The sequence below is a fragment of the Rhipicephalus microplus genome, chromosome 1 (assembly GCF_043290135.1).
Source record: "Rhipicephalus microplus isolate Deutch F79 chromosome 1, USDA_Rmic, whole genome shotgun sequence".
NCBI classification, from domain to species: domain Eukaryota; kingdom Metazoa; phylum Arthropoda; class Arachnida; order Ixodida; family Ixodidae; genus Rhipicephalus; species Rhipicephalus microplus.
In genome coordinates, this window is record NC_134700.1 from 113,886,931 (window position 1) to 113,903,573 (window position 16,643).

The following is a 16,643-nucleotide window of genomic DNA, read 5'->3' on the forward strand; positions in this document are numbered from 1 at the left end:
TTCTTGAGGCAGCAAAGAAGGCAACCCAGTCGCCTACTAATATTGGCTTCTTGGGGCCCAGACAACGAATTTACGTCAATGAACATTGGGCGCCCCACAAGAGACGACTTCTTGGCACAGCTATCGTTAATCATACAATAAAACGTGAGGGGGAACGTTGCTCTGCTGGTGCAAAACAAGTATATATTACCTTTTACCAGAAAACTTATTTTGTAGCTTTGATATATATATGCTCACCATTAAATCCACCTGCCAGACATTTTCCGTTGTGTATCACTCACCCTAGAGAACCCATTCAAAATTTTTATTGCTTTGAGCGCGAGATATTCTTTCTCAACTCTGATTTTTTTCCTTTAAAGCTGGAGACTAACATAGATACGTGCACTATCAGTATCAGACCAACGCAGCTTAAATTGTCGTTGCTCATCCAAACCTGCTCTAAAAATGTAATCAGTAGTCCCAGTCACTGCTATATGTCTTCGGTGCTAGACCTTATAATTACTAACAGTGGTTGTGTGCTTGTTACGGGCCGCTTATGAAACGACGTACTTACTCACTTGCCTGTTTTCTTGTTTCCCAAAAAGCAAGACACGCCAGTGTTAGGCTTGACGAATATGATATGCCGTTACCAAAACCAGTTAGCGGCGCGTTCGCTTGTTCAACTACATAGGTGAAGGTGACCCCCCCGTACCTTCTGACTGTGCAGCTAGTGGAACCGACAGCACTGTGTAACAACCCATGCGTGTGGATTTGAGCACGGGTCTTGGAAAACCTTGTGTCGTGGAAGAGCAGCGCTGATGCTTCTGCCAGTTCCTTTTTTTTGGGTTGCCTTTGACAGCCAGCTTGTGTTTTTGTTCAATTTTCTTGTTTACTTCTCATCTTTTTGGACAGTTCGTGGCTGTGGCCAGGTGAGAACCACCACAGCCGCGGCGCTTCTGTTCTCTGTTTGGGCATTGCGCGCTCTCTTCGTGTTGCCGCAGACTGCATGTAGAGCATGTTGCTGGTGAAATATTGATCCGGTGCTCCTTGTGATGCCCTATTTTATGGCGTCTTTCACAAACTGCCACTCGTGCACGATACGGCAAAACATGCATCGTAAAAGACCACAAGCTAACCTTCCAGGATAAGCTGCTACTTTCAAATGTTTCCAAGCCAGTGCCTTTGTCACCAAGTGAGCGTGCCTGTAGAATTTTCTACTTGCGTCAGTGCAATGAGTTCATTATATCCTCGGAAGCTATGTATCCAGCATTGCGAATTACGCCTTTGATTTGATTATGATTAACCCCTTCGTATGTTTGAAAGGGTACTTACTTTCTGCCAATTGGAAGAAACGCTACCGCGAAAAGGGCGTTGCACACATCCGGTTCAGCCGTGTCGGCTTTGAGCTGGTTACTGTGGCCCAAAATAGCGAACCCTGAACATCGGTAGTGGATCTTTCTCAGAGAGGTTGAGATGAGGTTGAAATGCGGCGAGATATTATTCTGTCGAATTGTATGAACTGGTCATCCATGACACAGCGAGGTTGCTTAGGCTGAAGGATGACGGTGTGCCAATAAAAACGCGGGGTAACTGAGCTTGCCATCATCGTGATCACCACGTGGTTCTGCTGCTTTTGGCGATGGCCGACTGGTATCCGACCATCCTCTTCGTTTTGGTAACTAGCGGAAGCAAGGAGCGTGTGATGTTCACTTCTCATGTGGGAGTGATTCCTGGGCATGCTAGTCTGGCTGAAGTGAAGGAAAGTATGTCTTTTTTGTTACTGCATCTATTGTGGTACGAATTGCAAAGAAAAGCATGGCAGCGGCTGCATTTTCCTGATAGATCATACGCTGGCAAAACGAAGCGCAGTAATGCTCTAGATGAGTGAGTGCCCTGGTCGTTTTATTGAAATAGGTTGCGTGAGAATTAAGTTTGCCAAAATATTGTAGAAGGCTTCGATTAGCCGACCTTTATCCACTAAACTTCACGTGTTTCACAAAGAAAGTGCCTGAGTTATCATCGTCTCATTTTTCGTCACCTGAATTTTGGTTATGTTATCGTATGGCGATGGCAATATCAGTGTCCTGTTCATTGACTGTACTCTCAACTGCACGCATCCTAATAAAATGGTCGCACATGTAGAATGACACCGTCTTTGTAATGAAATATATGTATTCACCGAGGTAGACTAGTAAAGAAAGAAAAAGTGTAAATTGTCACTGCTATGTAACACTGCTGTGCTTTATACGAGGCACATCAAACTCTGAACACGTCTTAAGAACTTCTTGAGCAAGCAAAAGCTTTCGATGTTCGTTCTTACATTTCCCAACGTATCCACTGAACATCGTAAACTTCACGGTGCTAAATGGAGACCTTAAGTGACCAAAACTTGCCAGTAACCAGCCCGTGGTCGTCAAAAACTGGCGACGTTCAGTCTAGACATAGTCTAGACGCCTGGCGACCACCTGCACCTTCCTCTCTGTATCCAGCTTCTGCGGCTTGACAGGAGGACTCTCGAAACGGTGTTACAATGAAAAGCAGTGCTAGTTTCATGAAAGGAAAAAAAGCAACCCATTTAGTCGAGTTTAACCCGTAAGCGGACACCGTGACATTATTTTGACATCATTTGCAGATCAGGCTGTCATTTTGTTTTCTTTGCCATCAGTGCCTCGTAAACTGGACAGCTCGCAAAATTTGAACTATAGTAAGTTTACAGCACATGCGGATCTCTTGCAGAGCTATCTCACTTATAAGTGCGACGCAAATCTACAGTTAAAAAGACCATTCGAGAATATATCTGCCTAAGCATTGACTTTGCCCCTCGTACACCTTGACCAGACGTTCCCATATGAGCGCGAAGTTATATAATACGCAAAACCATTTTTTTCTCGCCCCATGCAAGTGTCGCCAAACGCGTGGCAGCATTTTCGACCACACAAAGGAGCGCCGCGGTGCGGAGAAAATACCGGGTCACGCCCACGTCTGGAAACACCATGGAGGAAGAAAAAAACTTAGGAGAGACTTTGACGTCACTCGTTGGGAAGCCGTGGTGAAGCCGGAAGTTGGCCATATTGACTAGACAAATTCTCATCTATTGTTTACATCCCAATGTAAAGCAGAAGGCGCGCCTCTCTCTCTGGCTCGGAAAGCATGTAGGCTGCGCAGCATGCGTGTCGTGACGATCCGAAACTAATGGAACGGGGCTCAACACTCTGGGCCAGCGTGACACTTTCAGCCAAATCATTTCGTCCGAATATAACAGCGAATAAAGGCTCGCCGACAACGAAGCAAGTACAAGAGAACGCGTTCTAGATGCACTGACAACGGCGGGTGTTTTCACGTCATTAATTCAGTTACTGTACAGACAACATGATCAGTCGTGCGCCTTCTTCTACAGTTGCATTCCGACACGAGGCTGACGCAGCGCCTGGCCATTGTGCCCGTGTTCTGCGTGAAACCCACCGGCGTCAGCATTCTGCAACCCTGTTGACTATGAGCACGGTGCAAGTGACACTTGAAAGAGGTTTCACTAACGTTGAGATTACAATTCTGGTTGCGAGTATAACAAGCGGAACAGAAACGGTGTTTTATTACACACATGGAAGTTGTTATTGTACACATACCGAACATGAAACTACTTATGTGCACATGGTCCTCATTGCGTCTTGCTGGGCACAACGGTTTCATCCATTGCCACAAGCAGGAGCACTGCCCAACCGTCATCTTCCTGCAAGGCGTCCGTCGTCGTTCCGCTTCGTCATGGTGCCCAACGCAATTTCGCTGAACACTTCAAATGCTTCATCTGCGTCATCCGCCACACGACGCATGTATATGCGCTCGTTCTGCGCACTTTTCAGGATTAATGGTGGACTAACGCTTTTGTAAACGTTGCTAAGAGTATAGTAATTACCAGGAAAACACTGCGTAACCAATAACGTGGCGCAGAGCACGGAGATTGTCCGCCACGGCTCAGCACGAGACCTGCGGAGGCACACATGCCGTCGCCAGCGGCGGCCGCTGACTGCTAGACCAGCTACACTGCGCAACACGTAACCATAGCAACGCCGCCATTGTGCCCAGTGAATATGGCCACCATGATGTCATTTCCTCCGCACTTTTCACGTAGCGTGCTGGCTGGGCATACCCTCTCGTATATTTTCATCCTCCATGGGAAACACGCTCTCTTCGTGCGATGGGGATGGCCGGAGAGAAACCCACCGCGCGCCCGCCATATCGGAGGTCATGGTACAGGCCAGTCTAGGCGATTCGATATAGAGTAGAGCGAGCCTGGATTTACTGACATCTCCGCTTATGGCAGCGTGACAAAGATTGAGTACATTCTCTTGTGACGTAATACTATTCCAGATTGAATAAAGTGACGTTTGAAGTGGGCCATTTCTGGAAGATAACGCCCATTTTGAAACCATTAGCGAGACCGTGGGCAGCAATACTAGGCCATTTTGCAGGTAAACAAGGCGACACAGGTGTCTCTGTGAGCCGGCTTGTTTTGGTTCCACCTTGCTCTCCACATGAATGACATCTAAAAAGCGATAGCGTATGCAAACGTGTGAACGGCGTAGGCGAGCTAGCGTGTGAACGACGTAGGCGATGGCCGGTGCCCTCCGTGCAAAGCCTATATCAGTCGGAGTCGTGAATAATCAGCTGTTGCTGCTTTTGTGACGTGCTTGTTACTCACGAAAGCGTTTTATTCTTTATTTTATAACGAAGCGTTCCTGTGCAACGTTGTTTCTTTGAGCTTCATTACGATGATACCAAGTATTTCGAACGTGCATGCCGAGGCGACTGCCGCTGATAGCTCGCTCGTCCCCATATGTCCCAAAACGCCGCATACTGTGCCGGCGGATTCGGCGCCGCACGCCGCATCGCATGAAAAAATACACCGTCTGTCTCGCGCTTTAGTATGAATGATAAAGCGTTTTACAACAGCAAAGCAACGACCAGGTGTCACACAATGCGAATTACATAGCGAGTAGGTCGTCCGATGCTCCATCCCGTAATCTAGTTCTTGATCCCCTCTTAACTGTGGCACATACACACTTCAGGTATTATTGTTCATCGGCGTCAGTCACTCCAACAAAAGATTGCGCAATATTTCTTGCAAGAGCGTAGTGGATACTTGCTTCTCTGAAGAGTGACGAAGGATAGCATAGCGAATGCCGGCGTACTACACAAAAATTATGAATATTTATGGCATAGTGGGTACCCAGAAAGTGTGCTTGCGGCAGTTACCCAAAGAGTGTTTAGAAAAAGCTCTGAAAAGTCGCTCTTCTAGCTTTCACTGTGACTGTGCGGCATGTTCCGCGCAGGCAAAGTGGTCTCTTTGATAATCACAAAATTGTATCAAATTTTAAAACCAGTACAGCTTGCATTTATGACAAACACACATGAAGAACCCAGTGCAGCTTTAAAATTTATGGTATGATCCGATTTGTTGTTAAAATAAATGACAAGGCTGTATTTACACAACTGCGCCTTCTTTTAACGCAATGGTGTTAAAAAGCTCATTGCTCTGAAATTCTGCTGTCGATGTTAGCTGTCACACAGGTCCCGGTAATTAGGGAGGCGATCGCCGGGCTAATTCCAAGAGCCGAAGTATCGGCCCCCCGAACCGCACCACGAAAGCGTGGACAATTTAGAAGTGGTCCTTATTGGCGCGCCAGCAGACGCCGACTGTGGCCCAAAGAACAAGTCAGAGCCGAGAGTTGATAAAAAAACAAAATTATATTCTCAATAATGGCAGATCGAAAACAATACACGAGTATACACACTTCACAATAGTTGAGTACAATATGTCACCAATCAACCAACGTACCACACAGTACAATCAGCCACACTCAAAACAATGGACACAGACAACAATACACACTACAATGCAGTCGCATGCATTTAACAACCAAGACACTTGAAGACTAAAGAGATAGAAAACCTATTCAGTCCAAAGAACTTGGAACAAAAGTCTGAATGATACTCTTCAGAGAATCACTCACTCAAAGTCCAGCGTTGTTGTCGTTCCGCTGCCCCCTGAAGTTTCTCTTCCAGGAAACCTCGCCGAAGTTTCTCTTCCAGAAAACCTCGCGCCTTCAATTGGCCACTCTCCAAGCTTCAACTTCTTCGCCGGAAACACGTCGGCTTCACACACGCAGCTGTTGCCACGCGTCTTCGCTCGATAGCGGTAGACACACGCTCTTGCCTGTAGCTCGAGCCTTCACCCCTCAGGTGGAAATCCTCTTCTTCTCCTGCTTTGTCCCTACGGACAAAACCTTCGCCGACTACAAGGCGGAATCCCTACGCGCTCTGGCGCTAACTTCCGTCTTCTCCTGCTTTGTCCCTACGGACAAAACCTTCGCCAACTACACGGCGGGATACCCTACGCGCTCTGGCGCTAACTTCCGTCTTCTCCTGCTCTCTCGTCTCGGCTGCTCGATTAAATACCTTCTGCGCGAGGTTCCAGAAGGTTCTCGTCATTTCGTCGGCGCGATACGCAGCGAAGGCTGGGGAGAGGCGCGAGACTGTACGAGGGCCGTCCCCGACCGGTGACTCAACCCGGCAGAACACGCCCCTTTCCTTCTAGAACTTTCCAGTGCTTGCCCGGCCGCCGCTGTGGGGTGAGGAGGTTCATCGGCGAAGCCACGCTTCCGAGGGGAGAGGCTCGCGCACCTGGGGAGCCTTTAGATGTTTGTTTTCTTTTCTTTCTTTTTCGTTGACCTCGTGGCGTCACTCCGGCGGTTCGTCGCGAGAATTTGGCGGCGCGCCCTTTTTGAGCGCTCGTTCTGTGACATTAGCATAGGCGCCAATGGTTCTGAGCGAAATACGTCTTGTCCTTGATCGAAAGATCGAGAAACATGCCACTAAAATAAATAACCAATAAAGGATTTCTCGTTTCTGTGGCGATGGAATGAAGGTTGTCTGAGTGACAACCAGACAACCTTCTGTCACGGAGCCACAATATTGATTGAATCTGCCCTTGAAATCAACACTATAATAATACCGTATGTGGCAGGAGTCTTCTTGACGCATCATATATTGCATAGGATATTGCATCATATATTGCCCGGCGTCAAAACAAGTGCAATGAGAAACGATTGGTTGTTTTAAAAGTCAACCCATTACCCCGCACCCAGGTATATTTGATCTTCATCAGCAGATAACCGTCATCAAAGTGAAAAGTGGCGTAGATGTTGCCATACGGACGCGTAGTGGGCCTTTCGCATATTCGTAAAAGGAGTAATTAGGGCGTAGTGGACGCTAAACAAGTTGTTTTTGTAGCAGGCGTTCAACAATACTTCTAAACAACCAGTGTTGAGTAGCCAGGCGTTGGCAACCCAAACGCGTGCCCCCCCCCCCCCCCCGCAACGCCTTCCCCTAATTCTCTTGCCACGACACAGACAGCGCAAAGTGACACCCGACCACATCTTCCTGCCCAGTCCCCACTTGAGATCAACTTGGTGCTCTACCACTTGCCGAAAAACATTTCTGTCTCCATGCCTGCCAATGTTCCGCTCGCATTCCCTCGTTTTTTTACGGCATGGCCGACACGTGCACTGAGAACCCAGGTAGGCTAAAATTTCTGAAGGCGATGCACAAGAGGCCCAATTATGCTATCACGATTTGCTCTTGCAGGCGTAGCTCAAGTGTCCTCCAATTTTTACACAGTTTTTATGACAGAGCACTGACACGACACAGCGCATCAAAGCCGTGACATTTAGGGACGGAAATATCAGACTCATTACAGGCAGGGGCGTCCTCTGTGCTCCTTTGCTTTAATAACTAAATCAGAAAAATTCAGAGAGTGAAAGTTTATTTAGAAAATAATAATTGTATTATTGCGTTTTGTACGTTACAAAACTTGTGGCATCCTAAGCTTGTGATCAGAACGTTGCCCCCAACAGCAACCTAGCATACTGGGACTAAAAAAATATAGACGAAAAAGGTGCTATTGGGTGATCTTTTTCTCGGCATTTCATCGGGAAAAAATTCGCCAGGCCAGCTCGTCCGTTCTCCATCGTGAAGAGCCAACTGCTTCGCTGCATGGCTTCAATAGATGTAGTCACATTCGCAGGCACCAGGCCCGTTCTCCGGCTCAACCTTGAGGCCACGTCTGCAGAAATGCATAAAGTAAGACCTATATTGACCTTCCAGATATTTAAACAGTTTAATTTATGTACGCTACCAAAAATCACAATGTTTATCACGTCTTTAGGTAAATTAGCATCCACTTTACTCTCAAGAACGAGTGACATTGAGAGCAGGAAGAATCTTATGAGCACAAACAATCTTCACAATAAAATGGACACACTTTACTGTGAATGCATAAATAAAAGATGCAGTCAGTATATCTTCTAACTAATTGCATTAGGTTTGCAAAATACACGTTTAAGCTTGTAAAAATGGCTTATTTCTGTAAAGACGTCGTACCGCGTGTGTATTTTTACTCGCATGTGCACAGGTCCTACTTCTGAAATCTCGGCTTAGAAGTGCGGATGGATGGATGGATGGATGGATGGATGGATGGATGGATGGATGGATGGATGGATGGATGGATGGATGGATGGATGGATGGACGGATGGATGGACGGACGGACGGACGGACGGACGGACGGACGCATGGATGCATGGATGGATGGATGGGTGTGTGGGTGGGTGGATGGGTGGGCGGGTGGGTGGATGGGTGGATGGATGAATGGATGGGTGGATGAATGGACGGACGGACGGACGGACGGATGGACGGATGGATGGATGGATGGATGGATAGATGGATGGATGGATGGATGGATGGATGGATGGATGGATGGATGGATGGATGGATGGATGGATGGATGGATGGATGGATGGATGGATGGATGGATGGATGGATGGATGTTATGAGCGTCCCCTTTTTAGCGGGGTGATGACAAGTGTGCCACCGGGCTCAACGAATAGCGTCCTTAAAGTGTGTGCGCGCAAGTCAATGCCATGTAGTGGCAAAGCGAAGCAAGAGAAATAATATGAAGCGATGGGGTGTCACAAAGCAGGCGAGTGGGAGCAACGAACAAAACTTAGTAGGAGGAAAACACGTCCATTAGCCTACTATCTAAATTAACTCGAAAGGGGACTGTTGCCACAGTTAAAGGCGAACATGTCTCACTAATGGGTACTGAACAGTTAGAGAATTTTGGTCAAGATGTAGCTGGTCAGCCCACTTGTCAACCACGGAACCAGCGAAGTCACCCTGTCGTTTCACTCGGTTAACTTGGGGTATGTCCAAGCAAACAAGTGCCGTTGCAATTTTCAAAAGAATGGAACGGTGCATTACCATGAATTCAGTCGACCCGCAACTTTCCACCATTTGGTAAACATCGTTTCCGTCAACAATATACGGGTATCCGTACTGAAGCAAGAAGATCCGCAGTTCGAACAACCTTTAAAATCTGCAGCATCTGCCAAGGCTCGCTTTAGCAAGTTCCAGTCCTGCCTTTCAGAGTCCAATGCGTACAAGCTTCCGTTAAAGTTACCGAACCGCCAAAACCGACTCGGTTGCGCAGTGGCTATTACTATATTAGGTATTGTTTATAAATATTCAGTATATACCTTCACTATAATGGCGGCCAATTCCGCGTTTAAAGATCGGCAGTGGGTGTGCCCCAAGGAATTGATAACGTGCAGCGTGCACTTGGTTTTAAAATAACGAATGCAAAGTCTTCTGCTTTACTTAACGGGACGTTGTAGAGAAATGCACAAGAAGATAGCATAAATCCGCTCGCGTGTAGACCAGGTACACGGAGTGACACATCACCATCGCTTTTATTCTGGAATGTCCCTCCACTCACGCTGCGTAGGTTAGACGCTCCGCATAGAGTAGCGCTCTGAAATTTATTTTTTCTTCATTTGCATGAAAGGCGAAGGCCGCACTTCTGGGCATGCCAGCTCAATCCTTCTTTCCCTTGAACCCCAACCTAACCTGAGAAGACTGGGAGGTGGTCCTGCTTCGCTGCCAGGACATTCCAGTCAGACAAGCCACGGTGCGGTGTGCAAGCTCAGCGACCACGTCCGATGGGGTCTTCGACTAACCACTCTATTTGGTACTCTAAGGTAGTGACCCATTAGGAGTTGGTTTTTCTAACAACCTCTCAGTAACCATCAGCTTAATATATTGTTAAGTCCTCAAGTAGGCGTTTGGGGTTTCTTGGTACATGGTTTAGATGACGAGTTGTACAGGACCAGAATGCAAGAGAGATATTCTTCCTCGTTCGTTCCCTTCACTCCTTCCTCCTTTTTCTAAGCGGCGCATATGCCACGTAACATTTCCCCCCTCACAGACGAAGCGTGCCGCGCGTTTCATGCAACGTCTCGCTGACTGAAGGTTTCAGGTGAGCCACATGCGTGACTTCTGTCTAGCGAGAGCGTCTCCCACTAGCTGTGACGCGTGCGATGTGGTAGTCGACGGTGCTCAAGTGGTTGAAAAGAACGAATGGTCCCGTGTAGTGGGCAAGCAGTTTTTGGCACAAACCACGCTTGCGCAAAGCTTTCCATACCAACACGAGGTCTCCAGGATTATACGGGACTTGTCGGTGCTTGCTGTCATAACGGAGTTTCGATCTGTCTTGCGAGGCTTTTGTGCGTAAACGGGCAAGGCAGCGAGCATCTTCGGCGAGACAAAAAGTTTCTGTTAGAGCCGTAGCGTTAAAATCAGAAAAAGAAAATATCCAGAGTATAAAGTGGGGGGTCGAGCATTGAAGAGAAAGAACGGGCTGTAGCCGGTGGTCTCATGTTGGGCAGTATTGAAGCCGTACGTGACGAATGGTTAGACGTCATCCCAGTTCTTGTGATTTAAAGCAACGTACATAAAAAGCACGTTCACCAGTGTTCCAATTGTTCACTCGGTAAGGCCATTGGTCTCCGGGTGATCCACACGCAGGGACAAGTTGCTCGACAACGTCCGCTGTAAATAAACGTCCACGGTCACTTATGATGACAAGGGGAGGTACATTGAGCAGCATGACGAAACAAAGAAGGAAGGACGACACTTGACCAGCAGTCACGGATGGCAGGGCTGTCGTTTCGCAGTACCGAGTAAGATGGTCAGCACATACTCCAATTCGTCTGCTACCTTTCGATGAGAGCTGAGATGGGCCCATCAAGTCAATGCCAATTTGATCAAGCAGAGAAATGGGAGGCGTCAGAGGCTGTAGATGTCCGGCTGGAGCTGCTGAGAGAGATTTATGCGTGTGGTATTGGGCACACCTGGCCACGTACAACTCAACCAACTGGCGCAGGCGCGGCCAGTAAAAGCGTTCCTGTGTACGATCAAGAGTGTGCGTTGTTCCCAAATGTCCTGAAGTGGCGTCGTCACGCATGGCGCGCAACACAGATGAACGTAGTGCCTCTGGAACCACCAGCAAAAAACGGGCTACAGTGCCGGCCATGGTTTGCTTGTACAGTAAGCCATCACGAGTGCGAAACCGGCCTTCTGGAGTGAATGCTCGTGCAAGGACGAATAACGGATTCAAGCTCACGTCCTTCAACTGCTCAATTTCGAAAATGTCTTTATCTGGAAACGTTGATGCCACGGACGCAATGAGATGTTAGATATTGTCAGCGTCGCAAACTGTCGTATCGAGTGTCATTCTCGAAAGTCAGTCTTCGTGAGTCTGCGTCAGCGTATTTGCTGCCGCTCTTGTACAGTACCGTAAAGTCGTATTCTTGCAACCGGAGAGCCCACCGTGCAGGATGGCCTAACGGTTCCCAAAAGTTGACAAGCCAGCACAAGGAATGGTCATCTGAAACTACTTGAAAAGGACGACCATACAGGTATGAGCGGAATCGCTGCTCGGCGAAGACGAGCGCGAAACATTCTTTCTCGGTCACAGTGTAACTGCGTTCCGCCATGCTTAATGTCCAAGTGGTATATGCGATCACGTGTTCCTTTTGATTATATCGTTGCACCAGGATTGAACCTATGCCGATGCCGCTTGCGTCGGTGTAAAATTCAGTTTCCGCAGAAAGATGGAAGTACCGAAGTACTGTGACGTCAGCAAGAACTTCAGTTGCTTGAAGAAAAATTCGCAATCGGCAGTTCATTCAACACTAGCACCTTGGCGGAGAAGGCAAGTCAGGAGAAAGGCAACTTCGGCAAATGCGGGAATATATCCGTGAAAATAAGAGCAGAGGCCCAAGAAGCTCCGAAGATTGTTTGTTGAGCAAGGTGATTTAAAAGCTATAACAGCCTCTGTCTTATTTGGGTCGGGCCTGATGCCATCCTTGTTGACGAGGTGTCTAATCACCAAAGTTTGTCGCACGCCAAAACGACACATCTTCGCATTAAGGACCAGGCCAGCATTTCGAATACACTCCAGGACAATCTCTACCCATTCGTTGTGCTCACTGAATGTGCGCCCGAAACTCACAATGTCGTCAAGATAACACATAAAGATGCTTCATTTTAGGCCATGAAGAATGGTGTCCATGAACCTTTCAAATGTAGCGGGAGCATTACATAGACCAAAGGGCATCACATTGAACTCATATAGTCCGTCCGGGATAACAAAAGCCGTCTTTGCTTTGTCCTTCGGATGCACAGGTATTTGCCAGTTCGCGCACGCCGCGAACTTTTTTATTGTTCAACAAAGCACAGGAGAAATCTCCCACCGGCACCACCTTGCATGTCAAAATGTAACACTTGTTACACACTACGACTACGACTACGAGGGATGAACGGGTGCCGCTTTAAAGCACTTCGCCCCTAAAAATTCGCCGCGTGCGTGTTAACTAAAAGCCGAATTCTCCTGTCTCTCATTCCCCCTTAGCAGCCATTGGCATGTACATTAAGCCCTATCTCACAAAAAAGGGTTGCTACGCTATACTCGCTGGGCGTAACCTCCTTGAATTTAGAAAGGTTTAGCGAGCGTTGGACCGCAGTGCCATGAATACAATTAACTAGTATATACCATGAACTCGAGGTGGATAAAGGTGGGAAGTAGACCCGAACCGCAAGCCGTAAGACAGTGTGCGTGGGCCTCCTCTCGTTCAGTCCTTGGAATGTCCGCTGGATAGTGGTGCTTCAATATGAGGAATTTGTGATGAAAAAATGCGAGATGGTGGTACTTGGAGTGTTGAATAGGTGGACGAACGGACAGACAGACAGATGCATGGACAGACGCACGGATGGCTTCACGGACGGATAAACGCATGGACGGACGCAGGAGCGGATGCATGAACGAACGCAGGGACGGACGCACTGATGGACGTGCGGACGCACTAACATACGCACGCATGAACGATCGGATGGACGCACGGGCGGCCACACAGACGCACGCATGGATGGACGGAAGCATGAACGAATAGACGGACGGATGCTTCGCCCCACTCTCCAGCATTCACTCCGTGGATATGCTGCCATGTTTTCTGCTCCGCGAAAATTGATGGATTTGACCGGAAGTCGCAAGCGCGCTGTGGCTTCAAATGGTGCCAATTTTGGGTGCGCCAACGGACGCTGCTCGCGTAGGTTGCACCTCGCTTCGGAGCTCATGTTTAGCTATCTTAACGTCACTGTGTGCAGCTTGCCCACTCAAGCAAGAAGAGGGACATGCGTATCGCGTTTAATTGTGTTCCTGCCATTTGCTCCAGAGGAAGCACGTGTGTTCCATTGGTGGATTTTCTCCTGTTGCCTTCCGACAGAGTGGAGTGCTCCGGCTCAGAGTTCGTCAGCCACTCCGAATCCGCCAGTCGATGACACCAATGCAGTTTAAACAGAACTATCAAGTGACATTTTTTTGCACGCAACTACGCACAACACGTTTATGAATAAAAAAAAGCATTTCCTTTTTAATTCCAATAATGTAGGGCAGATGTGATCTTTTGAAAAGCGCATGGGCTTCATTGCTCTTCAACGGTAATCTACATATGCACCGAGCTTAGTAAACATTAAGGGTGTGCGAATGTTCGAAAATTTAAATAAGGAATCAAACAGCTCATAGTTGAACAACCGTATATATTTTAAATCAATTTCTAATAACGACCACTCAGAAGAAAACCTGAATGGGACAACTCATTGGAGGAGCAAGGGATCATCTTTGTTCTTTTAAAGCGATAGCGCTAAAATAGGTCTTTTCGCAGAAATCCCGGTGGTAGCGGCGTGGACATTTTTGCTTGTGAGGGAAAAATCATCTTGTGCGTGACCGAAAAATTGAGAAAGATTAAATTCTAAAAATATCTGGCTGCGACTGTGGATTGAACCCAAGACGTTTTCGAGGCAAGCAGGTGTTTTGCCTCAAAGCCGTGTGTCCGCTTGGAAATACCGAAAAAAATAACTTCCTCTACTCGGAAATGCGGTGAAAATTTCACTCCTGCTTCGCAAACACACGCAGGAACAGTGAACATAGTACGCGCTAGAAGAAGAGGAATGAGGGATGGCACGTATGTACGTGGCACGAGGAGTTTGGTTTTTTTTTTTTGGCTAGAATAAATGGCAACGTTGAGACGCAATGCTCAATCTCTCGAGACGCATTTGTCCTTAAAGCCCGGTTATCTACGAATGAAGTCTTGAGATTTTACACAGGCTTCACAATACCATATGTAATAATTCACAGTGATATTGCGTGGTACAAGCGTGCACTGCCATCAGGCAGACAGGCAAAACACTTTATTAATATCCGGAAGTGGTGCTCAATCCCCCTTAGGGGGCGACACCGGTGGGCCACTCCCAGGACGGGACGGGGAAGTTAAACTCCACGGCTATGTCGTGGGCCCTCTGGATGGCCCTAAGCTGGCACTGCCATCAGGTGTCAGAACATGTTATTCTCAAAACGACCTTGAGGTTCGAAGCCGGCCACCCATTTTAAAAGGTACACTCGTTACTGCACGTATTCCTTTAAGGTGAATGCAATAACATCGTAAAAATTTCACGCCCAATATTGCTCATTGTTTTAAGCCTGCTATACACAGAATGCACTCACATGTGAAGGCTTCACTGACACAAGCTACTTTCAACTTTATCGATTACATTGTAGTAATACACGATTTAAACTTCTCGAGTAACATCACACATGAACCAAGTGGTTGAAGCACGCCCTACAGACAGGATTTCGCTGTCGCATTCAACACTTGAAGGGAAAGCTAACAGTCCCCCAATATTTCATTAGTGAATTACCAAAATTTCTGTAAGTCAAAGTGCATGCAAGATGCGTGTAGGATAAGCAGCACCAAGGTCAAGTTTTGACGAGAATATCGAAACTCTGCTCATCACCAGGGAAATGTTTATATATTTTTTAAACACCTATGTCACAGAGGCGAATGCATCCTTAATCCCCTACCATCTTCATGTAATATAATGGTTCATGTGTGAAATATTATTTACCTTGCACGTGTTAGGTCGTAGCCAATCTGAAACATTGCATATATACGATATGTAGGGCACACGAATACTAGCGAATACGCACTACTATAATGTTCAAAAAATGCAGGACCCACATTAGAAATTCTTAAAAGAAATCAGAAATCAGAAAATTTTTTTATTAATAAAATTCGGTACAAGTGACAGGAATTTAGTATACAGAAGGAGGTCCCATAGTCAAGTGACTGTATCGGGACCTCCTGTACAAATGCAATGAGTTATTAAACACATTTAAGCAACAGGAGCGTAAGTATAAATCAAAGCGTACAACTGAACGCATAAAAAATAGAGAAAAAAAAAATAATAAAGGTGTGAAGTACAAAAAAAAAAGCGATAGAACAGTTTAACAATCAATATACAAAACTAAATAATAAAAGGAAATAAAAAAAACAAATAAAAAGAAATACAAAAAACAGACCAAACAAAAGCATACATCAAATAAAACAAGCAGTAAGTCTTATGGTTAGTCCGCATGAAGCAAATACAATTTATACTGTTTCTTAAATTGATGAAATGAACTGATAGATTTTATGTTAAGTGGAAGAGTATTCCACAATGAGATAGAAGTGAATTTAACAGTTTGTTTGCCATAATTAGTACGTATACTGGGTAGAAGGAAGTTGTTGTTTAGTGCAAATCGGGTATTACTATAAATAACAAGATCAGAAGACGGGAAAATGGTAGGGGGAAGTTGATTATTAAGAAGTCTGTAGAAAAAAATGCCAAGGTTGAATTTAGTAAGTTCAGTGAGAGTAAGGATGTTATTTTCATGTAGTAAAGATTTAGCATTAGAAAAACGTGGGCTGGATGTAATTAGTCGAATAGCATGATTTTGGACGATTTGAAGAGACGAAATGTGAGTATTGTAAGTATTGCCCCAACATGTTATACCGTAGGTAAAATGAGAATGTACGAAAGAGTGATAGAGGGATAGTAATGTGCTGCGTGAGAAGTACGGGCGCGTTTTGACCAAGACTCTTATACCATATGCTAATTTTTTTTTTATGTGAGCAATATGTCTCTGATATTTTAAATTGCAATCTAGAAGGATGCCAAGGAAGGAAGAAAATGAGCAAGGAGAGATAGAGTGGGGGCCAAAAGTAATATTAGGTGCTGATGTTACATTCCGCTGGTGTGAGGTGAAAACAACAAACTTGGTTTTAGAAGCATTAATAGACAACATATTAGTATTACACCATTTGAAAATACTTTCTAAGTCAGCATTCAAAATGGTTACAAGAGATGAGATGTCTTTATGAGAGGTGAATATGGTGGT

The 16,643-nt window shown here is 46.3% G+C and overlaps 1 protein-coding gene across 2 annotated transcripts in view; it reads right to left on the reverse strand.

Moving 5' to 3' along the window:
• Positions 1–7,781: 7,781 nt before the first annotated feature.
• Positions 7,782–16,643, reverse strand: part of LOC119178234 (beta-hexosaminidase subunit alpha) — a 75,138-nt gene continuing 66,276 nt past the window's right edge. For both annotated transcript variants that reach the window (XM_037429427.2, XM_037429428.2), the window contains exon 14: positions 7,782–8,098. In XM_037429427.2, coding sequence (XP_037285324.2) covers positions 8,035–8,098 — 64 coding nt within the window. In that variant the 3' untranslated portion in view covers positions 7,782–8,034. The remainder of the gene's footprint in view (positions 8,099–16,643) is intronic.